Consider the following 26246-nt stretch of genomic DNA (forward strand, 5'->3'; position numbering starts at 1 on the left):
TTTAAAGCCACAACATGCTTGCAAACATGGTGCCCCCATCCTAAGTAAGCACCTGGTGCAGTGGTACCAGTTGCATCGCCCTAGAGCTGGCCCTGCTGACTTACCTGGCCCTGTCCATCTCTCAGCCCATCTGGTTCTTTCTGGGACCCATGCTGTGTGCTGGTCTCTCCGCTGTCTATCCAGCAGTGTCAGGCTCTGTTCCACCACAGCCTGTGAAGTCCTGTAAAGCCTTTGAGTTGCCACAATGCTGGCTTTGCATCTACAGGCCATTGGCAGGAAATTAGATTTACAGACAGCCCTTGGCCTTCAGAGTGGGCTGTCACAAATGCCAGAATGGCTGAGGGAGAGACAGGAGACCGGAATGTTGGGGAGGCAGGATGTCGATTTAGGGGACAATAATTAGCACTGGGGTAGGCAAGCTGAAGACAGAGGAGAGAAGAGAGTGAGAGAGAGGCGACAGAAACGGGGGCCCTAACAAACATTGTCACATCAGCGCTAAAGCCTGCCCTGCTCATATTTCACAGTAACTCAACAATAATGTATTTAAAAAGGGAGATACTTGGCAACACAACACTGTATTTAAAAATAAGGGGAGATACTTGGAAATACTTTATTTAATTACCCAAACCTCCACAAGTCTTGCTGCTGTCTTCAGGGTTCCATCTTCAAGGGACAGGAAGGTCTGGCTCAGGAGGGACGGGATGCAGACGCCAATCAACAAAGGGCCAGGGCCTCTCTCATCTCCCTTTGTTTTCCGAAGTGCAGACTGCAGGCAGCTGATGGCAAGGTGAGAAGGAATCCCTTGTGTGCTGCTGCACAACAAAAGGGCAGTGGGAGAGTGTCCTGGAGGCAGGTCACAGGTCAAGTGCAGGGCCAGTATAGGTTGCGCTTTCATGCGCTAATGGCCCTGCGAATTACGGAAGAGAAGGGAAAACTCTTCTGTCCCCTCGTCCCCCCCACCCTTGTCCCCCGTGTCCCCCCCACTCCAAAATCTGGGGGGGACATATCCCCTGCGTCCCCCACACTTCCTACGCCCATGCGGGTAAGCACAGTATTTTAAATCCTTCTTCTCCCTTCACTTTTTTTCTGAGCTTAACCTGCACAAGCTGGACTGGAAAAAGATTCTCTAAAGAATCCTATCACGGGAGTGGCTCCACGGCAGAGTGTCTCCATATGAGTGAGCCTAACACACCACCTTTGTGTCACTGGGCGAGCCCCGCCACCTACCAGGCATCACCTACCGGCTCGCCCACTGTCCACCACTTTTTCAAAATGTGTAACTGGCACAGCAGTGGCTGAGAGGGCAGGGAGGAGGGCGCTGTGAAGGCGGGAGTGCAAGGATTACCAGCAAGGTTATCTTCGGCCTCACCTGAGACAGCACCTGCACTGTGGCTTGCCGGCATTTTGTTTACATAAAAGGTGCTTAGAGCCTGCCCAGTGATTACCACTGATAGGCTTCCGCGTCTCTCTCATTTGTTAGCGTGCAAGGGCTTCACGTCATCTTTGGTGCTTGCCCGTTTACTGGAGCATGGCCAAAGTACTATGACCTTCCAATGCTCGTGTTTAGGTTGCTCTCTCACCCGTGCGTTTGTGTGAACCAGAGTCCTCACCCCTGTACTTCTAGCTCCACACCATACAGGCTGCCATCTCTAGCCCGTGTGCGTCTGTGCCCCCACCCTCCTCCCTCGGGAGGGCATGTTTTGTAATTGGTGTTTTAGTACTAAAAAAAAAAAATCTGGTCCGAAGAGTAACTGGCGCAGCAAAGACAGCTCTCCTCCGAGGAGTGTAAAAAACCACCGACTGACATACCTCACAGTTACGCTTTTTTGTGCCCTAGCGCGTTCTCACATGTAATGTAAGGGAGGAAAGCAGTGTGTTCCGCACTGCTTGCCGGTGGAAGGGAAAAACAGCACTGACTCGAGCTCAAATACTACGGAAACTTCCTGCAAGACCCACCTTCATGACAGGCAAGTATTGCTTACAAATAGGAAATCAGTCCCCCAAAACAGCCCCAGTGTAGCAAATACGAAAAATAACTGGGGTTGCTGCACAGCTTCCTCCTGTTCACTCTTTCCTGTGTTCTGAAAGCGTTACATGCTCTTTTTCACTTAGGTGACACAGACATTAAACTTTGTACATTCTAGAATTTTCGGCAAATTGTGCTGCTTTTCGTACGCACCAAAAGTAGGTCGCTCAGTTAAACAAGCAATTGCAATGCAATGGGTCTCGCATTTGTTCAAAAGAGCTATAAGCGCTGTAAAGTCCTAGCCGGACTTTGCCACATAAATTGAAAACTAAAAGTAATACAGTTTTACATAAGCAAGCCTATTTAAAGCACCACGCCATGAGCATAAGCGTGAAGTAGCACACAAAAGGAAACATAAGTTAGCTCACAGTCAAACGTACAGTATTAGCAGTTATGCAATTATCTATGTAACTGGGTCAATGTCATGCAAAGCACTCACCAACTGCCCAGCGAGATCGCGCTACGTAGGAAATAAAAATAAAAAGTAGTCCAGAAGCCATGCAGAAAACATGAAGCCTTGTATGTTTCCAGTAGTTTACCGGTGCTCTCGAGGAGGGCTAAACACCAGAAAAGGCATGACGTATGCATGCTTTTCACAAATGAAATCAAAAAATTTTAAAAGGCAAGCCCACAAGCCAACGAAACTGATGGGTGTGGTTAAAAGCCCACAGAGAGATTACAACAGGGGCCAGAGCGCTTGCACGCTCGACCCTAAAAAAAAAAGCATATAAAACATTCCTCGAAGAAATGTGTAACTTCTACCCTGAGTAAACATCGCAGAAACTTCACACCACAAAAGAGTTTGTATCACTATCTGGGGTGGGAAGCACACTCACAGTCTTGTTCTACTAACTGCGGCACCAGGAATCTATCAATTATGTAATAAACTTATGACGCTTTTTAACGGGCACCTTGCATGTGGTTGATTGGCTAGCGCCCAGGTTGAACCGGCAAGAACCTGACTAAACTCAGGATCAGTTCCGCAACAATTCACTGGTGTCAGAAGTGGGATGCCTGTTGCACTGTCTGCGGGGGCTGCCGTCACAGGAACAGACAAAGGTCAGCAATTCGACAGTTTGTGTGGGGTCTCTTCCTGCCCACTGACCACTGGGGACAGTGGTAATCGGCAGCCCAAAAGCATCCAGATAAGGTGTATGGGGACCAGGGATTAATTAAGAGTGGCAAGATAGTATGGTCATTCACTGTTACAAGGGATCCGCGTGAGCCCTCTTCAGGTGAAAAGCAAACAGTAGCTCTCTGTTGCTTGTCCCCCTCGAGACAGTCCGGACCTGGGAAGGGAGGGAAACTAGTACTGTGTGCGATTATCTATGTGAGTGCTTTTTCCTCTTCTGAGTGTATGCAGCATGTGGCTCTCTGTCTTTCCTGAATGCATGATCTCTTGACTCTAGGTACACGGTTGAAAGCTGCACCAATTGCAGTGTCAAGGCACTGTAGTTGAAAACAAGGTTCACAATGTGTTCGACCTTATTTACATGGAAACACCCTTCCTTCTCTCTGTCTGTTACACTGTCTCTGCTAATTATTTTCCTTCTCCCTTTTCTGCGGTAAGGATGGCAATCCCCTTTATGATTCAACACCTATAGCATCTACTTTCCATATGACTGCCCTCTGTGCACTGGAGAGTGAAGAGTGGGTGTTGTAAAAGAGGGGCAGAACAGAGGGTGAAAGAATGGGGGGACATTTTCTTGTCCCACTGGTAACACTCCAGTGGCATGTATGTGTAAGCATTTTTCTGAGTTTTTGGGAACAGGGGGATTGACATAGAAAAAGTTGGTACCATTGTGTCAGGTTTGGAACGGTTATGCAGTTGATAAGCATCTGGGGGGCTTCTTAGATGTGCCCCAACCAGGGCAAATGGACTATTTATTTGAGGTATAATGAGGCATCAAGCAGATATGATAACTCAGTTATTGCTAGCTTGCAGGACCCCGACAAAAAGCTTGAAACAAAATTGCAGGAATGTAAACAAGAGACTGAGGGGGGTAAGGGGGATGTCAGCTCACTTTCACGAGTTGCCCTGCAGGCCCCTGTTAAAGAGAGGGAAACAAGACCACCCCTTATGAAGGTGGTGAAGAAGTACTGGACTCCTACATAGGAATTCACCTCCAACCCCCTCCCCAATTCCAGCACAGGCCATATCCACCAACTCAGCAACCAAGGTGGGGGGGGGGGTGCCTCGGAGAAAGATGAGGTACATTATGTGGGAAAGGAGGAAAGGGAAGATGAAGGTTTTCTGGATAGCGGAGATGAGGGAATGACTTTGAGGAACAGGACATTGCCAGCAGCTGGGGGTGGGGGGGTGGGGGGGGGGGGGAGGGTGGGGGGGGTGTCACGCCAGTTCACATTCTGTGGACCTCTTCTGACCTCATCCAGATTTCCCCCAATTTTCAGGAGGACTCCCGTGATTTCATCAGGCGATTTCAGACAGTTGGGCAGATGTTGAAATGATGTTAGGAATTTTTCTTACTCCAGCAGAGAAGCTAGCAGTGGTTTCCCAAATAGTTAAGGCTCACAACACTGATAATACTGCACAGGTGTGGCTCGCACAGGACCCCCTATGGGACATACAAGCAGCAGACAGTGCCCAGTTAGGCACCTTAAGCCAGTGGTTCCCAACCTGTGGTACAGGGACCCCTGGGGGTCTGCAAAGCCTCCTCAGGGGGTCCCCGACTGCTTAGAAAATTAAACAATATTAACACATTAGGTCCCCAGATTTCAGTAATGACTCAGAAGTGGGTCCCTGGATTCCAATAATGATTCAGTGGGGGTCCCCAGGTTCCAGTAATGATAAAGTTGGGGGTCCACAGAAGTCAAAAGGTTGGGGATCACTGTTAGGCAATGCCAAGAGAGCCCTAATAAGGTCAAAGGAAGAGGTGGGAAAGCCACAAGTAAGTTGGACTAGAGTTGAATCATGAATGCAAGGGGTAAATGAACACCCTGCAGATTTTGCTCCTAGAGTACTGGATACCCTTAGTGCACACAGGGGAGTAAATCCAGACTCCGTGGACTCTACCCACTTAGTAGTCAGAGTTTATGTCATAAATTCTCTTCCCTACATTAGAGGGTACATTGAGGAACATACCATGGGGTTGCAGAGTATGGGACTCCCGCAGCTCTTTGCCATGGCAGCGAAAGCAGAGAGATAAGTTGAATGAGGAGGAAAGAAAGGCAAGGTCCTTGCACTTCAGCTTAAAAACCTGCAAGCCACACTACAGGGGCCAGGGATGTAGCGCAAACAGTGGGCAGAGGAAGACCAAGTGGTCCGGGACAGTGGGGACCCCGTCCAGACGATGAGTGTATGTATTGTCATGGGAAAAGACAATGGGTGCAGTCCTGCCCCAAAGAAAGAGGGACAATAGATCTGATGAGCCCCAGCGCGACCAGCCCCTGCGTGAACCGGACCCGGGGAACCACTCTGGAAATTCCATTGCCATGTACCCCATTAGCTCCGACAGTGTTCCCCGTCCCCTCGGGTACCATTCACCATGATGCCCTGTTATGTGTTGGACCCTAAGGACTCTCAGGTTACCTTCACTATTGATGGACATCCCTGTGAAATGCTGGTCAACACAGAGGCGTTGCTGAGCTCTTTGGGGGACAGCAAATACCGCCTTCAGATGTTAACACCATTGTTCAAGGCTTTGCTGGTGCCCCCATAAGTCTCCCACTATCTGAACCTCTTTTGGTCTTCTTTGGGCCCCCTCAAAGATACACACGTTTCTACTCAGCCCTCAAGCCCCAGATAATCTGTTGGGCCATGAGCTCATCTGTAAAATGAGAGCCACAATATATTGTGACCCTAAAGGAATGTATCTTTCCCTCCCCAGTGATAAGGTGCACATCCTTCGTTCCATACCGACAGCCAACTCATTTGAAGATAATGGACTGACATATTCCTATTTGGAGAGTATACCTGTTTATTTATGGTTTACCCATCCAAATTAAGATGGATTACTGAAATCTGCCTGTCCTGTCCAGAATACCTACCATACTGATCCCCCATTCATTTGCAAACCACAGTATCCTCTCCCCATAGAGGCCTTAAGGGCATACTCCCATTCATTGAGTTTCTCCTGCAACAGGGCGTTTTGGTTCCTTGTACTTCACCATGTAACACCCCTATACTCCACGTGAAGAAGACAAAACCCTTACCAGACGGTACCCCTCAGTAAGGTTTTGTTCAAGACCTTAGGGCAGTGAATACATTTGTCATCCCCTGCACTCCAGTGGTTCCCAATCCAGCTACTATTCTTACCACTTTTCCCGCAAATGCTACCAACTTTACTGTGGTGGACCTTTGCTGTGCGTTCTTCTCTACCCCAATACACCCTGATTCTCAGTTCTTATTTGCGTTCAACTTTGAGAGCAGTCAGCTTTCTTGGACAAGGCCATGGGGTATTATGAGAGTCCAACCATCTTTTCCCAGATACTGAAAGAAGATTTGCAGGATCTTGAGCTCCCAGGGAGCTCTGTCCTGACAGTATGTGGACGATCTTTTGTTGTCCAGTGTCTCTGCTGAAGTCTGCTGTTCTGATACCCATCCCCTACTTACTAAGCTTGCTGAGTGGAGTCACAAAGTGTCACTCTCCAAACTTCAGTTTTACCTTCACGAGGTCACATATCTAGGTCATGTCATCTCCTATGCATCCACCTCCATGACCCCTGACTGCATGCAAGCAGTACTTGCTATTCCCAAGCCTGTCAGCAAGCGGCGAGTGCACCAATTTCTAGATGCTGCTGGATATTGTCGGTTGTGGATCCCAAATTTTACTCTGATTGCTAAACCACTGTTTGCGCTCATCACTGACAGTGCCCAAGACCCACTCCAGTGGACCCCTGTAGAGGAGGAGGCCTGTACTGCTCTCAAGCAAGCCCTAGCCTCTGCTCCGGGTCACCCTGATTACAAAAAGCCATTCACATTATATTGCCACCAGCGCCAGAGAGTGGACTCTGGTATCCTTACACAGCCCTTTTCGGATAAACAAAGACCAGTGGGCTACTATTCTGCTCTCCCGGACCCTATGACCCGGGGCATGCCACTGTGCCTTTGTGCGGTCACTTCAGCAGCCACCCTTGTGGAGGGAGTGGCTGATATTGTCCTGGGACATCCATTGACTCTTGCAGTGCCACATGCAGTTGCAGTACTGCTTCTCGGCTCTAGTACCCAGCATCTCTCAGTCCAGCACCAACTATAAACAGGCCTTTCTTGGAGACACCAACCTCATGATAGTTAGGTGTACCACCCTCAATCCTGCCAAGCTTCTCCATACTGTGGAGGATGGAGAGCCTCATGACTGTATCCAGGTCTTGGCCATCACCACCAGTCCACATCCAAATCTCACTGACACACCGCTGCCCAATGCACACTCTATTCTCTACACTGATGGTTCTGCTTTATAGGATGACCTTGGTGCACTATGCGTTGGTCATGTGGTGTGTTCAAAATCCGCTACAATAGAGGCTGCTGACCTGCCACATGCTGGCAGGGCTCAAGTTGCAGAACTGGTTGCTCTCACTAGAGCGTGTGAGTTCTCTGCGGCAACGCAGGTCACTTTTTACATGGATTCACGGTATGCCCAAATCTATATACTCAGATAATGGCCCCCATTTCATAGCTCAAGTGTTTAAATACATTTTTAAGTGTCTAGGGATGTCTCAGAGTCTGCAGAATCTTTATCATCCCCAATCTTCAGGGGCAGTTGAGAAGATGAACGGGCAAATTAAGAATAAACTGGCCAAAATGTATCAAGAGACAGGACTCAAATGGCCAGAAGCTTTCCCTGTGGTCCTTGTTACCATTAGACTCAGCCCCAGAAAGAAGCAAGGGTAAACCCCTTACAAAATCCTTTTTGGAAGACCATTTCCACACGCAGAGCACTTTAGACTTCCATAGGTTTCTCTCAAAGGTGGGGAAGAGGACCTGGTGCAGTATTGCAGAAGGATGGAAAGGGCTCTGACCCAATATCATTATCTTGCTATAGGTCCTCAACCTCTCCTTCTTGCAATCCCTGCCCACGATCTAAAGCTGGGGGACTCAGTCTGCGTGATGGAGTTCAGACGGAAAGACTGCCTCGAGCCAAGGTGGAGGTCGCCCTGCCAGGTGCTACTAACCTCCCACACTCCAGTCAAAGTGGATGCACGCCCAACATGAATTCATCTAGTGCATGTTAAAAGGAGTCCAGTGCCACAAGATGCACTTGAGTGAAGTTTAGACAACAAAATCTCAAAGAAGGGTGTTGGCCTGCACCTGCCAAAAGCTAGACTAAAGGGGGACACTGCAGAGCAGGTCTGGGAAGCCGCCCAAGAAACAGACTACAGACCAGGATGAGAAGTAAATGACAGAGAATTAATTGCAAATCTGCTCCACCGGTACCCGGAGTAGTAACGACTGAACTTACAATAACAGTTGCCATACCAAGACTCATTACATTTTCCCCCATATTTACTGAGATAATGTATATGAAAAATAAGGTGGCAGGAATGTGTTGCTCTGATGAGCTTGATGGGCTGTGTTACCCCCTTGTTGCAGAAGCCACCATTGAACCCCTGATCAAGGTTCATGAGCAGCTTGCCAAAATTCTGAGTCTAGAGAATTGTTGGATCCGTCAGCAACTGTCCAGGCATCCAGGGGACCCTAAAAGCTACATGCCACACCCGTGGGGATGGGTGAATATCAAGACGGAGATGTCTGCCACATACCAGACGTCAGCTGGACGGGTGTTGCAAGGGTAGATGGGAAGCATCCCCATTGCACCTTGAAATCTAATGTCCAGGCCCAGTAAGAGTTGTCCCCCACTCCTGGAGAACATTCTACCCATAACAAGTTCCCACTGTACTTTCGACATCAGTCGCTGGGATGCAACCCAGAGGCCCAGCATCTGGTAAACTTGAAGGAGGATGAATTCCTTAACCTAATTGAGTTTGACGTAGTCACTGGGAACTGGGAGATGAAGGGGAAAGAGTTACAGAGTAGAAACTGGACCCTTGCTACCGGGTCACAGTGCCTCAACTACACAGTCCATTATTGGAACCAGACTATAGACAGAGATACTGTGATGGTGGCCCCTGAAGGGCCCAAATATGAACCACTGATTGAGGCTTCGAGTTCAAGCACTATCCCTCCACAAATTGTGTCCAGACTCCTGGAGTTCCGCTTTGGACGGCCCAAAGCTCCTACACTTCCCCTTGGATGAATGTCAGTGGCTTGAAAATAACTTGGAGGGACTACAGGTGGTGTAGCAGCTTCCGTTATGATGTGCCAGAAGGGGTAGACCTCCCTCCTAGAGAATATTATGAGACGAAAACCCAAGTGCAAGGAGTCATGTAATTAGCATGTGGTAACAGGGGCTATAAGGAGATCCCCTAGGACTGGGAGGGAACGTGTGCTCTAGGTTACCCTACACCCAGTATCACAGTAGTACCACGTGTAGCAGCTCATGAACCTCTGAATTTGGGACGCTTTGCACACTGCTACAAAAGAGGTACCCCTATACTGGAGACAAGACAGAATGTGTTTTCTAAGATCCTCCATATGTATTTCTAGGATATGTTTATGTTCTGAATTGTCTTCTTGAACATTCCTGCCCACCGTATGTAAACTGCAAAAAGAGTATAAATAGGAGGTAAGCGAAGCACTTTGTGTGACATGCTCTCGGACCTATGCTGAGGGCGTTACACTGCATTGTACAATGCAATAAACTTATGACAGTTTTTAACAGACCCCTTGACTGTGGTGGATTTGCTAGAGCTTTTATCTTCTTCTATCAATGAAGTAAGCCATGTGTACAGTGCGCAGAGTGAGGTAGAGTGGAACAGAGTGCAGCAGCATAGAGTAGATTATTTCAGAACAGAACAAAGTGGCGCAGGGTAGAGTGCAGGTGCGTAGAGTGGCATAGAGTTTAATGGCATATAGTAAAGTGGTGTAGAGTGCAGTGGCACAGAGTACATTAGAGTGGCGTACAGTGGTTTGGCAGGGGCATATAGTTGAGTGTTTCAGAGTAAAGTGCGTTGGCATAGAGTGTATTGGCATCCAGTGCACTGGTGTAGATTGAAGTGTTGCAGAGTGCCATTGAGTACAGCTGTGCAGAGTAGATTGGTGTGGCCTAGACTGGAGCGGTGTCGAGTGCAGTGGTGTAAATTAGAGTAGCGAAGAGTGCAGTGACAGTAGAGTGGTGCAAAGTGCAGTGGAGTGGTGCAGAGCAGAGTGCAGTGGTGTGGATTGGTGCAGATTAGAGTGCTGTAGCATAGAGCGGAGTATTCATGGTGTGGTAGCACACTGCCTTTAAGGACAACACATTTTCAATTGAAATGACCCTTACATTTGCACACACATACAGTTTTACTAATAAAACTATACAGTGCACAGTCGAAAATGTGTGGAAAGTGAATCACCTAGTTAAATGATTAGTTTTGATCATATGAAAGTATTTGTTTCCAACACAAGTCAGAAATAACAAAAATGTGCTTCATTTGAGTATTCATATTTCTAATATATTCTAACTTACAGAGTTCATTTAAATGTTGTCCTGTGTTCGAAAAAACTAATTCCTACCCCAGGATTCAGCAAGATTGTCACATAAATCCTCTCACTTTGAATACAGAGAAAGAAAAGTAAACAAGCGCCCTTGGAAGACAATGTCTGACATCTGACCTCAGTCTTTGAATGCACAGCAAATGTGATGAGATAAGAACAAGACTTAAAGGCCTGTTAACGGAAATCGAGTTTGTGGAAGAATACAGAAAATGCAGTTTAGGCAACGGGAAGGACAAACTGAAAATGGAGAGCCTAAAGCAAAGAAAGCCAGGAAATGGAAAGCCAGAAAGAGTGAGTTACGAACCACAAAGCCAATGGTAATCAACGAGTAGAATGCATTCCTGGGTCAACATATTGAAAGAACCTAAGATGTCTTTAGCAACGGAGACAGCTGTGCTGTCTGGTAGGCAGAAACCTAAAAGGGTTAGATGTCAGTGGAAAAAATGTAATGTGTCTGTGTTGCACTTTGGACCCTTTCTTGTTGCGGGGACTAGGCCTACCCACACAAGTGAGGTACTATTTTTACTTTGGGGACTGCTGGTTGGTAGGAAACTTGTGACTCCCCACAGATTTCAGATGTTTTCCTGACAGAAATGTAAGAAAAATCAGTGTTTTTAGTCAAAACCTGATGCTTGCATATGCTCTGGGTAAGAAAACCTGGCAACAGCTACCTAAAGTCACCACATTCTGGATTCCCCTATGTGTTGAGTTTTCAAAAATGTCCAGGTTTACAAGGTTTCCCTAGGTGCCAGCTGAGCTTGGGCACAAACTTCACATCTACCCATATTGCAAAGAGTGTCAGATTTCAGTGAGAAAATGTTGCTAGTCAATGTTGCAATTTAAGTCCTTTCTTGTCATGGGCAATAGTCCTACTCACACAAGTGAGGTACTATTTTTTTTCATTGGGAGACATGTGGGAACACAGAATAGTAGAACATATACTATTACAATCCGGATTTCTCTGCATTTGTGCCTCCCAAATGTAAGCCAGAGTATAAGAAAGAAGACATTTTGAAAAATGTCCTCTGAATCACGTTAGTATGGGTACCCCCAAATTCAGGCATGTACAAATAACCACAGCTCCTAAATTTAGTTTCGGGTGTCCATTTAAAAAATACATTGGTTTCCTTCATACTCATATTTCACTCTTTATATTAAACCACGTGAAACACTCTATAGTCGACACACCAGGAAAAACCATTACAAGGTGCAGCTCAGTTGCTGCTTTTGGGTACCTCCGGGACAAACTACAAACCCTATATATCCCACTGAGAGAAGGGTATAGCGAACGTAATGCTATACTGCTTTTTAAAGTTGGCCATTGTGACAAGAAGTCAGAAATGAAAACGTTGTCACAAAAGGCAGTTTTTCCTACTCATTTTAATTGTTTTATTTTTATTTCAACAGTTTCTCTTGGAAAACCTTGAGTGATTCACACAAATGACGCCTAGCTGAATTTAGAATGCTGTCTACTTTTCAGAAATCTATAGCATTCCATGATCACCTACGGGTTTCACACCGGTTCACAAACTGAAATTAGGATGGAAGCACAAGAATTAGGAAAAATGCTACATATTTTTGAAAAATACCAAAACTGTGGTAAAAAAATAGGAATCTGATTCAGGTCTGCATGTTTCTGAAAGCTGGAGAGACGGTGACTTTAGCTGCACAGCCATGCCATTTTAGGAAAAAAGAGACACTTTTTTGCAGGACACATTTTCCTATTTTCCCCCCAAACAACTCAATATCTAGCTACATTTCAGCCATTTTCTTGGTGCCCACCAGGAGAAAGCACAAACCAGGGATACCTCTATAATCCCGAGGATATTGGGGGAAAAAAGGACACCAAATTGGCCTGGACAGCTTATGTAAAAAGGAAAAAAGAAAAAGCATCTATGGAGGCCTAACCACAAAGTAACCAAATAGGGCTCAGCATTGGGATGAAAAAGCCTCAGAACTTAAGTGGTTAATATGCTACTATGGACTCATGCATCTGTAAGTGAGAAATATCCTTGCATTCAACTCCTCACAGTTATGTCTGAGAACAGAGAAAGAAGCAGTGGTTAATTTGTGCTGGTGGTTCATAGTTTGGGGATCAGGACTCTTTTGATTATCCTGATCATCAACTATGTAATGTCCCGGGCAGGCTGTCTTTTCTATGAGCCGAGCCACTCCAGTTTTGTGAATCAGTCAGTATATGTAGTAATGCACGTGCCTCTCCCTGCAGGAGTCATTCTTCTTCCTTGAGTGACAATCACAAACAGCAGCTTCATGGCACATGCAGCACGTTACTGTCTGCGGCTTTTACTGGTTAGTGTGGTTTCGCCGACTGTGATTGTGGTAATGCAGCAAGTGCACCCATCCATATGCCCCTTTTTGACTGTACGCCGCAATGTGGCCTTGCTACCTCCTGCATGGAACGCTGCAACACCACAGAGGGCCGAACTAGCTAAAACGACTGCAACTGCCAGGAGCACATGCCTGCGGGCACATGAGCCCAGAGGGGGATCGCAACTGCAGGGCTGCAGGATCTGCCTTCAACTGCCAAAGACGACGAGATCTGTACAAAGTCAGCTGAGCTGCATTCAACTGTTCTGCCTGGAGGCTGAGTGCACTGAAGACGCAGCCTGCTCTTGACTTCCTTCATGCCTGGGAAAGAAAAAACAAGCCAGTACCAAAGTTTCTGCCTGTGGTCTGGACAGGGAAACTGCAACAAACTGACTCTATAGTATCTACATCTAAGCCTAACTGTGCCAGACTCTACTGGGAACTTTAATGAACATGGTTACTCAGGCATGTACAGAGCACTGGGTGGAAGAAAGGGGGTGGGGGCGTAAATCTTTATCAATACCCCGTTTTCGAACCATGAATTGTGTAATATTTAGTTCCGCATGGCGATTAAAAAACCTTTCTTTTGCAATACGCCCGGCACTTGGTCAGACATTGAGTTATTGTGTCTGTTGTTTGACTGTTGAGTTCTAAGGTTGTGTCCACACTGTACCTTCCCTGAGACACCTTTGACCGCTCACCCTTGCTAATGTGACAGTCAAGTGCAGAAAAGGGTGGTACTCAACCCACTTTCAGAGTCACAGTAGAATGGACCACTAGATACCAGTGGCAAATGACCTCAACCACCACAGCTGTGGCCAGTAGCCCAAGTTTGTTCCAAGGAACTCCAATTAGGTCCAACAATGAGGACCCGGTCTGGTAGAAGATGCCTAGGAAGGTGGGGCATGTGATATGCCTGCCAAGAGGATGCAAATGGGACGGAGGTACACACTGTGAATCTGCTATGTGTGCACGAGACAGAACATTAAGGTTACCTGAGCAGACACATTAAGGAGGCCAGATGAGGTTCCTTCGGATTCAGGATATGTTAATTCAGCTGCAAATTCAAATCCCAGCGGGAGGTACCCAGTCATAAAAAACCTGAAATTGAAAAAGTGTAAGTCTGAGAAAAATGTAGCAGAGTTACAATTTCAGGGGACTAAACATAATATGTAAATTAGAAATCCACATTTACACAGCTCTCAATCAAGCTACGATCTAAAGTGACTAGAGTTACAGGGATCCACTGAAAATACCTTGGGCTCAACAATGGAGTGGCATAAAAAATATCAAGTTCACGCTTAAAGAAAGTACTCCAGAAAACATTCACTGTGTAAGATAACAGTGCGCATGTAGAAACCATGTGAAACGTGTTGCCTCTACCGAAGTCAAAACATACTAGTTGGAAGATAGGTATATCAGGGCATAGCTTAACTTTCAAATAGAATGGCCTAAACTCTAAATTGAAAATTGTAAACAAAAGATTTGGCCTCTGAATCACAGCAGTAGTAAAAAATCACTAATCGCTAACCCCCTCTCACAAATGGACAGCACAGTTGAAATGACAAAAGCAAGGACACTATCACAAGGGCACTATTGCATAATAGTCTACTGGAGTAGCAAAAAAGTGCAAAATAATCCACAAAGTCCAGAAACCGTCCAAGAAATCAATCAGTTGTCAGAAGAAAAATCTGCAATGCACTTAATGCAAGTGGCCAGAAAGGTTAAATAATGCCTAGGCCTCCAACAATCTAGCACACCTATTTATGCCAAAGTCAAAGAAGTAATAAAGGGGAGTAAGTGTGTACACGAGCTGGGATTCTCTATCATCCAAGAAGCGTTGTCCCTTGCCACTGCACATGGAATCCAGATCTAGAGAGCACTTATCACTGAGAAGACTTATCTGGAACTAGCAACAACTGGGATTCGCTCTCTACATTAAATGATAAATGCCTTTATTACATACAAACATCTGTCACTAAGGATAATCCACAGCTTTCTGAACTGCTGTCATTCTATGGTGTTCTGGTACCCCATTTTTGAAGTGGACCAGGGCAGTTCAAACTTTCCTCCTTGTCTCAGCCTACACGGCATTTCTTTGTATGCACGCAACAGTGGCATGGTTTAAGATGGTTCATATGAAAGACTCTAAGGGGTTCTTGATGGGCTTGTGTTTCACTTAAACAAAGCCAGCCATCTTTATCAAGACAGTGAGAAGTCAAATCCATTTTAGTTTTCAAGCCATGTAGCTTTGTTGTTCAGGTTGGTGCACCGGGTGACATTCTGATCATACCACTCTTGCCTGTGTTCAGCTCTCAATGCTTAAATGTATTTACACTCGGGGAGACCGAGAGACCTTTGGCCAGACTCAGGCCAACTCTGGGTACTCTCATGAAAACACTCCTCTTCTGGGTGCCCCTTTTACGGACCCTGCAGCTGGCCGCCTTCTTCCTCAACCAGTCAGATTCTGAGGGGTCAGGACATGCTTCTCCCCCTTCTCAGTAGGACTGGCAGGCTGTCAGACTACAAACAAACCCACAGCTCTTCCATTAAGATGCAGAGACAAAGTGATATACCTTCACCTCTGGGAGACTGCCTGCCCAACAGACAACAGTCCCTGGCTCGGACCAGTTCTTGGTGTACTCTGTAGAGCATTTCCTTCCTTGGTCTTGAAGAACTTTACCTTGAACCAATTGGGTTAGTTTGGGTCCCACTTTTATACACACTTCCCAGACAAGAGATGTTGGGTCTCATTATTAATGGCCGGGAACTGGTTTGGGGTAGTTCATTTTCATATTTCATGCCCTTTCAGCAGCGCAGGCACACTTTTTGTAAAAGGTGATGGATCTGACAGCTGGCAGTGACGATGCTGGGTCCAGAAAAGATTACTCATAACAGGTGTTTCACACCAAAACAGTCTTTAAAAGAAGAAGCCAAGCAAGAGGCCTTAATTTTCCATCATCAAGCTGGCAAGAAAATGTATTTTACTTCCCATCATCCATCTGCACACAACCTACCACGCCCCATGCTCCTCCCTTTATGCAGGACCTCTCCCAAACTTCACTCTCTCAAAACCTACACTCACCACTCTTGCACCAACAGCACCCCACTCTCTTACACTCTCACAAAATAGCCATCCATTCACGCTCATAAAGACCAACCAGTACTCACACAACATGCCACACTCACATGCATTCTTCTCAACACCTGCTCACTCACCAAACACACCACGGACATGATGAACCTACTGCACTACCATGCTGCTGCTATAGTGGACAAGCCACCAACTATATTCTGGACGGACTATGTCCTCATCAGTTTGAGCATACTCATCCCACACCACCACAGACCTACAACTATCGGACCTGCCTGCTGCAAGTGGGCTTCCGCCTTCTCCTGCAAACCAACCCAAGCACACCAGCAACTTGCATAAAGCTATCAAGAACAGCTTGATTACTATATTGCCGGCACCCAAGCTCCCCTCAGGTGCAACCCAACAGCAACTGCCTGACATCAGGTCAGCTGATACACAGAGGAACTTAGGGTGACAAACGCCACTGCAAACAGCTGCAGCACAAATGAAGTGCAAGTCAATACATCAAGGATTAATACATTTTCCAATCAATCCTAAGACACTACCACCAGTAAATGTGGAAGAATAAATGATCTACATTGGCACAACAGCAGCAAGTACATCTTCGCCATAAAAGGCTTCACTGCGCCACCTGCCACTGCCAGCAACATCACACCCTCACAAGACTTTTGCAACAAGCTATAGTAATTCTTCGACAACAAACTCCGCTCCATATATGGCAAATTTGACCCTCAACCAGACCCATAAGAACTCAAATCATCCCGGCCGAAGAACAAATCCAGACCACGTCGGCCGCCGTCACCACAATGGAAACTGTTGCTACCATGAAGACCATCCACTCAAAGGCCTCATATGAGCCTTGTCATCACCACACCGTCACCAAAGGGCTCCCACCGATCAGCGAAGTGCTATCATCCATTCTCAACGCTTCCATTGACTCCGCCACATTTCCAAACACCTGTATACCTGGTCACTGTCACCCACTGCTCTAGAAACCATCTGCTGACCCTACCACACTTTCGAACTACAAACCCATCTCCTCCTACCATACCCAGCCAAGGTCTTAAAGAAATTAATCAACAAATACCTTACCGACTTACCCCAGCAACCACAAGCTCCTCATTGTCACGCAGTCAAGATTCAGGCCCAACCACAGTACAGAAACAGCTCCCATTGCTACCACAGAGGACAGCCGCATGCTCCTTGACAGAAAAGACCATGCAGCCCAACATTCTCCTGGACCTCTCTGAAGCATTTGACACCGTCTCACCCCCCCCCCCATTCTCATCAGGCACCTGCACAAGAGTTGCATCCAAGGACCTGCTCTCGATGGATGTGCTTCTTCTTAATGGATAGAAAACACGCTGTCAGCCTGGCACCTTACTCCCAGGAAGCCGGCAAACTCATTTGCTGAGTACCTCAGGGTGTACCTTCATCCCACACTCTTCAATGCTTACATGATCCCTCTGACCAACGTCATCTGAGCACACATCAACATTCCCTCCTACGCCTCTTGCACAACTCATACTCTTTATCTCAGACAAGCGCCCCTAACACAACAAACAGTTTACCCTCTTCCTCTTCCTAATGAACTAAGTCATTAAAAGGATGAAAGCAAACAGTCTCAAGCTCAACATTGGCAAGACAGAACAAGTGATCTTCATCAGAAACACCTTGCTGTGGAACTCTAACTGGTGGCTAGACAAAGTGAGACCCAAACTCAGCACAGACACCATGCCAGTAACATTGGAATCCTCATCAACAGCAAACGGACATGGCCGCACAAGTCAACTCAGTCACAGTCCAGTCACCAGCAAGTTAGACTACAGGAACTTCATTTGCACCAGGATCAAACTCACCAGAATACTACAAAACATCCAGAACACTGCAACCACCCTTGTTCTAAACCTTCCACACAGAAGTCATATCATACTACAACCCAGAGAGCGCCACTGGCTTCCGACACACAAATGTGCTCAATACAAACTCCTCACACACAGATTCAAGGCACTACACAACTTAGGCCTCATCTACTTAAACATTCACACCTCTTTCAGCCCACCACCCAGACAACTTCGCTTCACAGGACTGCTATTCGCACATATTCCCACACTTACACAAATATAGGCCAGGAGGACAAGCATTTTCTTACATCGCTCCTAAAGCATGGATTGACCTCACACTCCACATCAGAACCTCCTCCTCTTTTCTTGAATTTCATAAGAAGTTGAAAACTGGCTTTTCAATTAACCAACCTATCCTAGGTAGTGTTAGCAGACACACATGTTCAGAGCAAGGATACCCTTGCGGATGATAGTGCGCTTTACAAATACACATAAAATGAGCGCAGCAACATGTGATACCTCTGTATCCAGTTAGCCTTCCAGAAGTAGCAGACACACAAAGACAAAGGATCAAGCCATGCCTAGAAGCTTCCCTTCCTCTAGCAACAGAATCTGCTGACTCTCCCCATCGTCCTACCATTAGCCCAAACAACAGTGCTCAGAAGGACTAGTCAGCAATCTCTCGCTAAAAAGGTTATCACAGAATTTTTAAAGGCAGTCCTGCCCCCAACTCACAACTCAGATTCTAGGGTTACACACTTTATCTGAGAAATGTAGGCAATAGATTTCCACTTTGTGGGGTTAGGCTGTACCACAAGCTCCATCATGTGCAATTTAAAAGGAGATGCAATTGAAAATGGATCCTACCATTCTCAGCAATCTAACACTTACATCCAGATGGAGTTCTGCTACCATGCATGTTACATAACACACATTCAACATGCACATAGGATGTCAGTGCAAGGGTGTGGTGTCTCATACTATCAGAACTCTTCAGAAGCGGGCCACTATGTGCCAAACTCCTCTTTAGTCAGAAAAAGGTCTGTTCATTGATAAAATAATACAAAAATGTATGGTGCCATCTCAGCTTAATGAGAACAAACATGAACACAGACATTAGTTACATTTCAGCAAGAGAACAAACTTGGTGAGCCAATTCAGGTCCTCAGAATCTACGGCAGGATTAGGGTTTAGCACACATGCTGGATTAGTGGGAGAGCTAGGTCACAAACAGTCAAAATATCAGGTATCACATACAGTCGGGTCACTCAGGACAGGGGTTAACCATGCAGAAACCATTCTCATCCCTACAGATACCCCTCTCAGGTCTGACTCACAGGAACCTTACTCCACTGCAGAGCCTGGCTTTTGGATATGCAGAACAGGAGTGAAAGTCTACCTGCATTCCCATGCCGCAATACGGCTTTGTGTCCAACAGTGAATTCTAGGCCTTATAGAGAAAACTTGAGATCTCCACCCTTAACTGCCATCAATCACTTGTGTGGCTTGTGATCCCTATCTGGACTACACACCTGGTATCAAACAAGGCCAGAACCTTATGAGAATGGAACCTCTTCAAGGCCGACATTAACACTCTTTCTCATTGGCAGCCCAGTTCTGTTCCCTAGGAAGCAGTCTGTGACTAATAAATGCCACTGAATATTCTCTCCCCTTGAAGTGGAGTTCAGCTAGGATTTCTCCAACACTCATCTGAGGTGCCAGCTGACACAATGAAAGACAAACCATATTCAGGTCCCTTTCTCACTTGGAAGTCAGAGTGCACCTGTGTTCTCATAGTTGGCCACAAAGCTCCAGTAATATACTGGGAGTCATAGAAAGACTCAACTTGTGGTAAGGTAGTGGGGGGTCGCCCAATCCAAAATAGACTGGATCTTAGCATTTCACAAGCTCACCTTTATTACTGGTAAGACGCAATGCTCTGGCCTGCACTGGGATGCCTTTTAACTGTGTGTACTCAGGGCAGACTGGGTCAGTACACACAATCACAATGAATGTTCCATTTCCCCAGTGCAGCCTCAAACTCATTCCTACCCTCAGGAAACTATATTACTGAAAGGCAGACCAAGTTTTTGAGGTGGCTGGTCTGCCTTTCTGTATGCAGACAACAACTTAGCCCTCATTTGAAAGGAGGGCCCAGCTCCCCTTGTAGGCAGGAACAGTGTGTGACTGCCTGCAGGCGGATGCTTAGGGGAGATCCATATGACCCCTTTCCTTCATTCAAAGAGACGTCCTTTGAGGGGGGGGGGGGGGGGGGGCACCCTCAGTTTGCCTCCTGAACTGTTACCTTTGCACCCACACCTCTCACACAGAGCGGGTGCATAAGCAAGCTGTTTGCTCATACGCATGGGGCAAAGCACCCATGCAAATAAGGGAATTAACTTTTGAGATTGCACCTGCACTACATGTGTACTGGTGTGATCAATGTTACAGAAGGGGCCAAGCAAGCATCTGCGGCCACTTTTCTTTTTTTTTTTACTACCAGAGTACCCCAAGTGAGTACTGTTTTTGCACCAGTGGGTCACTTTAAATAATACAGCTCTGGTGTCCAAGGCACACCAAAGAGGACTGCCCTGCCCAGCAGTTTTGTTCCCCGTGTCCTGAAAACACCACCTCCAGGTGTTTCAGGTGGTCCTCCCAGGACTGCCAAAGATGGCAATGTCAGGTAGGTAGGCCACACAGAACTTCTCATTCCTTGATAAAGCATTGTTCACAAGGCACTGAAAAGTGTCAGGGACATTCTTCTCCTTGGTTCTAGCGCCAATGTGATCTGTCATTAGCCACTGGTCAGATCAAAGGTACTCAAAAATTAGGCAACACCCATTCTGTCCACCAGCTCGTCAGATCAGGGATCAGGGGTGTATATGTCCTTAGTCACCTCATTGAGGGCACATTTGTACATGTCAACCCTTGGATTAGAACCAATATCACTGAGGAGAGCCATGGATTACAGAAGCATTTAATTGCTTCCATGTCCAATATCTTAGCAACACAATTTGCAGAATGGGTTGTTACCTGACCTTAAATTAATCTCAACTCAACTACTCTTTAGGAAGAGCCTTAGGACTTTCCTTTTCTGTAGCTAATCCTCTTTTCCATTTGTATATGGGTATCTTCTTATGATTTCCAGCACCAGAGGATAAAAGTGCTTTATAAAACCTATAGTACACATAACCCCTACCTTGACACAGTCTTTGACTCAACCTGACATCATAAATACTTGTTCTTCACTGGCAAGCTGTCCACTATGTCACAAACACAGACAGGTGTCATGCCTGTTATTCAATGAAAATAGATGGGGCAGTGACGAAAAATCTCAGTACAATCTACCTGCTGTTGTGTCCACCCCGGTTTTATTGGGATCACACCACATAGATCCCATTAGCATCTCATGGAAATGGACCCTTTTCAGATAAAATGAGCACTGGCAGTTATCTCTCACACCTCCTCTAGTGAATTATGCTCTATTAGTTAGGGAGCGCTAGGAGTCTGACAAACCTGCAAAAGAATCCCTTATCTGCAGGTGATGATAAATCAGTATTCATACAAAATAGTTATTTTACTATCACAGGATTATTTATTTTGCAGTATTGGTCTACAAATCAAATTTGTATCCGGAAGATCATAACTATCATTAACAACTGCACAGATAATAAAAAAATCAGAGTGAATGTCATATAAATTTTGATTATACTTCATCGCACATCCCTAACAAGTTAGTATATTTACTATCAAAAGTGCCCAAACTTTGCCTGCCATCTGACTTACAAGGCTGCATCCAGCAGTTTACTACGCTTTAAAAAAAGCTTGCCATGAGCAATTTACCTGAGTAACTGATACTGTCATCGGAATTCAGCCCTTCAGCACCTGTACTATGTATCCAACCCTGTCCGTACACCAGTGCCTTATATACTTTTATCATCTCTTATGGCGAGAGGAGGGGTTACTTGTGCTTGGCTCTTGCTTTGCTACAAAAATATGCAAACAATGTGTCAGAAGCTTACAGAAGCTATTTATACTTTTTCCTTCTTTCTTTTTTACGACTAATCTCTGGAAGGCAATTACAACATGTGCACCCGAGAAGTGGAGCATTTTCCTTCTTTGTGTTGTTAGTTTCAAAGGGGTTACAAAAAAATATCTTTCTAAACTGAAACCTAGGCGATGAAGCCCATATTTTCGATTTTCTAGGCCCTACGCCTATTTCAAACATTCTCTAGTGACTAATACAGTCATGTTTAGATGCAATCAGACCGGACATGTCTTACACGTAACATGCATTACCATCATGTGAAACCCTGCTGCACATGGCACTACTGTTTAGAAGTCAGTTTGGGGGTAAACTGTAGCCACTTCTACAGAGCCATCCTTCCAACACACACCAGATCAGAGGTGACACACTGTCCCCCTCAAACTCATCTGCCATTGCCAGGATGTTCACTGTAACATCTGTCCGGAGGTATGGCTTCAGTTGGTTTGCATGGAACAATCTCTAGGCTCCTCTTCGGCTTTTGTGTCCACAAGATAGTTTACTTCCAATATCTATTGCATCACCATGTATGGTCCCTACCACCTATCCCGCAGCTCAATGGAAAATATGCTTCAGCACCTCCTCACCCTCATGGTATCCAGTCAGTGTGGCTTTCTTGTCATACCACTCCTTTATCAGCTCTTGGCTTGCCTAAAGATTTAAATTCCACAACCTCATGAATGGCACCATCAAATTCCAGATGTCGATCACAAAGTTCACCACATCCTTCCGTGATGACTCAGAAGTTACTTTGCAACCTTCTGTGCTAAGGTGAATGGGCCATGTGCTGGGTCACCTAACATATACATGTGCAAAAGCATTTATGGAAACTTCACAGGATTTCAGGGGGGTGGGAACTGCCTTTCGCTTGAAACCGTTGCATTAAGTCCTGCAGAGTTGTAGGAGGAATTGCCTCTCTCACACGTAGCTGTCTCTGCCATCCCGAGTTTCTTTTTCTCTAAGGTTATTCTTTGTCTCGCTCCAGGACTCTTTAGTATTCTCTTTTCCTCTTCTCTATTCCTCTTTTTCTTTCTTTTTGGGTCCACTCAGGGCAGGGGTAAAATCCCTTTTAAAATGCAGGAAGCATCCCCATCACCAGTTCGTGCTTGTGGCTACCCTAGAGGTGTAGGTGTGTTTGGATAAGTCATTGTATTCCAAAGGCCCAGCTCACTTCCTTCCGATACAAGCAGAAAGAGCCCCAGACTGAATGAGTGGACTAAAAAAAGCTCAAAACGAATAACACACACTCCCCTTCTGCAGTTGTGTTGGACTCAACTGCATTTAGTGCAACATATTTTGAACTCACCCTTCTGTACCCCATTTATTTATATTGTGTACCCATGCCTCATTCACTAAAGGTCTCACCGATCCCTTTAGCCAATTATACTACCATTCCTTCCACAAACCCTTCCAATATCTCTGTTTCTGGTTAATAAAAAAAAAAAGTGATGGTGACACTTCCTGAGTGCCTCTCCGCAAGCAATACAACAGGCATGTGAGTATAATGTAAAAAGTATTTCCCTCAAATGTGGCTCCAATGTGGCAATCATGATCTCAAGCATGTCTTCCTCTTAACTCACTTTTGCTTTCTCTTTTATGTGCACACGGGGGCTGGCACTGGGCATAGACAGAATTTGCATATGAGTGGGGTCTGTGCTCGGAAAAAAAGAAACTTGCAGTCAGAGATCCACTTGAAAAGATCCTGTCCCCCCAGAGTCCCTGGGAAAGGAAGTGGTGTTGTGGACTACGGTGCTGAGGCCAGCAGGGAGAGCTGGAGACCAGGGAAGCATCAGCTGCTGAGTGGTAGTCCGGCAACCCCTGCCAGATAGAGATGTATGTGGACTAAGAGTGTCTTAGAACCCAGTGGCAAGCAAGGCTAGGCACTTTGTGAAAATATCAGGCTGCTGGTGGTGAGCTGGTTTCCTGCTGCTAGAGCTGGGCCATAAAGAAAGGGAGGTCTGAGGCTGTGTGTAAGTGCTGACGAAGCTGCTGCACGGCTGGTGCAAGACAGGGGTAGTGCTTGGCCCTCCATAGCAAGTTTGTGATGGAAGGCAGTTGCTGAAGGGAAGTGTGCGGGTGTGAGGGCAGCAGGCTCCAGGCTGGTGAGCTGTGTCGGCACAGCAAGCCTGAAATGGCAGCTTTCGCTCCCTACAGCATACCATTGGCCTGAATGCACCCAATCTCAGAAGCACTAATCAGGGTCAGGCTACCAGACCCTGCTAAGAGCTTCCAAGATCGGGAGCATTCAGGCCATGGTGGTAGGGCAAGCAGCACTCTGCCGCACACGGAACACTGTGGAATTCCATGGAGTTTTTAGCCAACTCAGTAGAATTCCGCTCAGTAGAACTCTGTGAGCTCCGCCCACCCCAAACCCTAACCTCAGAGGCCTTCAAGCTCAGATCCTTTGTTTTTGGAATTGTTGAATCAGGAAGAAAAACACGACAACATTTCCCTCCCCAATATCTCCACTAGTTCATAAATTAGATTTTGTTACAAATGTGACTGATGCAGGCTTCCGTACAGTAAAGGTGGGCAATGCACTATTGATGGATGACCAATTTGCCAATAGACAATTGTTTCATAAGGAGACTTGTACTGAACTGCTATGCCTTGCTCATAACTACTGTGTAATCCAGGTATTGCAAAGAGCAAATTGACACCACTTAGGGGGGAGCAGCAAGCAGGGAAAAGACCCCAGATGCATTACTCAAGGAATACAAACAAATTATTCATGTCAGCCACTGGTAATCACTGGGGGCGGCAGCGTAGTCCACTGATGTTTTGCATTACACCTCAGTATGGACCCAGCCATATGTAAAACAGTCTTGACCCGGCTCCAGTGGAATCAGTCCAAACTAAACTGCCAGGCCAGGTTCTCCTTGAACAGGAACAAAAGCAGCTCAGGAATGTTTTTGTCCTAGTTAAGGCTCATCAGTCAGCTACTGCTTGGCTCCAGAGACCGAGTGTGCACACGTCCCACATCTGAGCATACCAGTCCCACTTAGGGCGACACACTAAAGTATATAAAACATGATAGATGGACTGCTTGAAATAGTTTCAGCCACTGTAATCATTCAGGCGCGATTGCAGTCCTTTGTTAGTTTGCACACCATGCCACCTCAGATTTGACCCAGTCATATGTAAACCAGCCTTGACCCTGCTTCAATGGAAACAGTTGTAAGGGGTAGGATGTCTCTTTTGTTGCAGGCTTTAGAGATTAACCTTGCTGCCACCCTGGAAATAGTTACCTTCACCACATTATTTCCTAGGCTAAGACCACCAAGGGTGATCAAAAGATATAACCTCCTAAAAGATAACTGGATATAATTTAAGAGCCCTAGAAAGTTCAGGGTTATGAGGAATGCCCTCCTCCAAATCATAACAAGATGTTGATTTAAAAGATGAGGAATAATTTCCTCATTCACAGGACATTCTAACGGAAGCATTGGAATGAAAACAGGAAAGGGCTATTATCAGACCAATTGGGCCTTTATGGAATATCACATAGTGATCTTTTGAACAAAGATACTGAAGCTCTGAAAGAAATCCTTATTTATGAAGCGAAATTAAACAATAATCATCTTTCCATGTCATGGTTTGAATGGTTTAATGATTAAAGACCCGGCAGGGCGAGGGATAGATAGCCTGGCTGTAAGAGGTTGGGTTACTGGTTGACAGGGATGTGAGCCCTGGTCAAGCAGCAACCACAATCCTAGTCAGGGTAAAGCACAATCAAACCCCAAATTAACCTGCGCTCAACTCCAAGGCAGCTTGGCACAAAGCAGTCAGGCTTAACTTAGAGGCAATGTGTAAAGTATCCGTGCAACACTTCAAACAGTAAAACAATGAACTCACTGACACCAGGTCCAGGAACTGTTGGGGAGCCCTTTATGTTCCTGGGGCTCAGATCAAGAAGCCAGCAGGCTAGCCCTTGAGTCCCTCTGAGGTCCTCGGGTCAAGATGGGTTGCAGGACCAGTTCTTCCTCCCAAGGGAAGAGGCTAGCAGGTCAGCACTGCAGGGCGGTAGCTCCAGAGTAGCAGCTCATCAGAGTGGCAGTCCTTTCAGCAGTACAGCACTCCTTCCTGGCACAGTATCTACTGGTCCAGAAGTGTACTGAAATGGTGGTGTCTGAGGTCCTTCTTTTACACATGGTTGTGCCTATGAAGTGGCTATAAGCATGCCTTGGAAGTGCACAGATGCCCTGCCTTCCTGGCCCTGGCACCAGACTAACTACAAGGGGTATGCAGCCCTTTGTGTGGAGGAAGGATACAGCTTATTCAAGTGTAAGTGGGGCTGTGCCCAGCTCCTCCCGCCTAGCCACTTGAGCACTGGTTAGCAATGGTAAGGTGTGCTG

The 26246-nt window shown here is 46.2% G+C and overlaps 1 protein-coding gene across 5 annotated transcripts in view; it reads right to left on the reverse strand.

Moving 5' to 3' along the window:
* Positions 1–26246, reverse strand: part of FLVCR2 (FLVCR choline and putative heme transporter 2) — a 347527-nt gene that overhangs the window by 80362 nt on the left and 240919 nt on the right. For all 5 annotated transcript variants that reach the window (XM_069208452.1, XM_069208453.1, XM_069208454.1 and 2 more), the window contains exon 7: positions 13904–14009. In XM_069208452.1, the coding sequence (XP_069064553.1) occupies positions 13904–14009 (106 nt within the window). The remainder of the gene's footprint in view (positions 1–13903; positions 14010–26246) is intronic.

Source organism: Pleurodeles waltl, chromosome 9 (genome assembly GCF_031143425.1).
Source record: "Pleurodeles waltl isolate 20211129_DDA chromosome 9, aPleWal1.hap1.20221129, whole genome shotgun sequence".
Classification (NCBI taxonomy): domain Eukaryota; kingdom Metazoa; phylum Chordata; class Amphibia; order Caudata; family Salamandridae; genus Pleurodeles; species Pleurodeles waltl.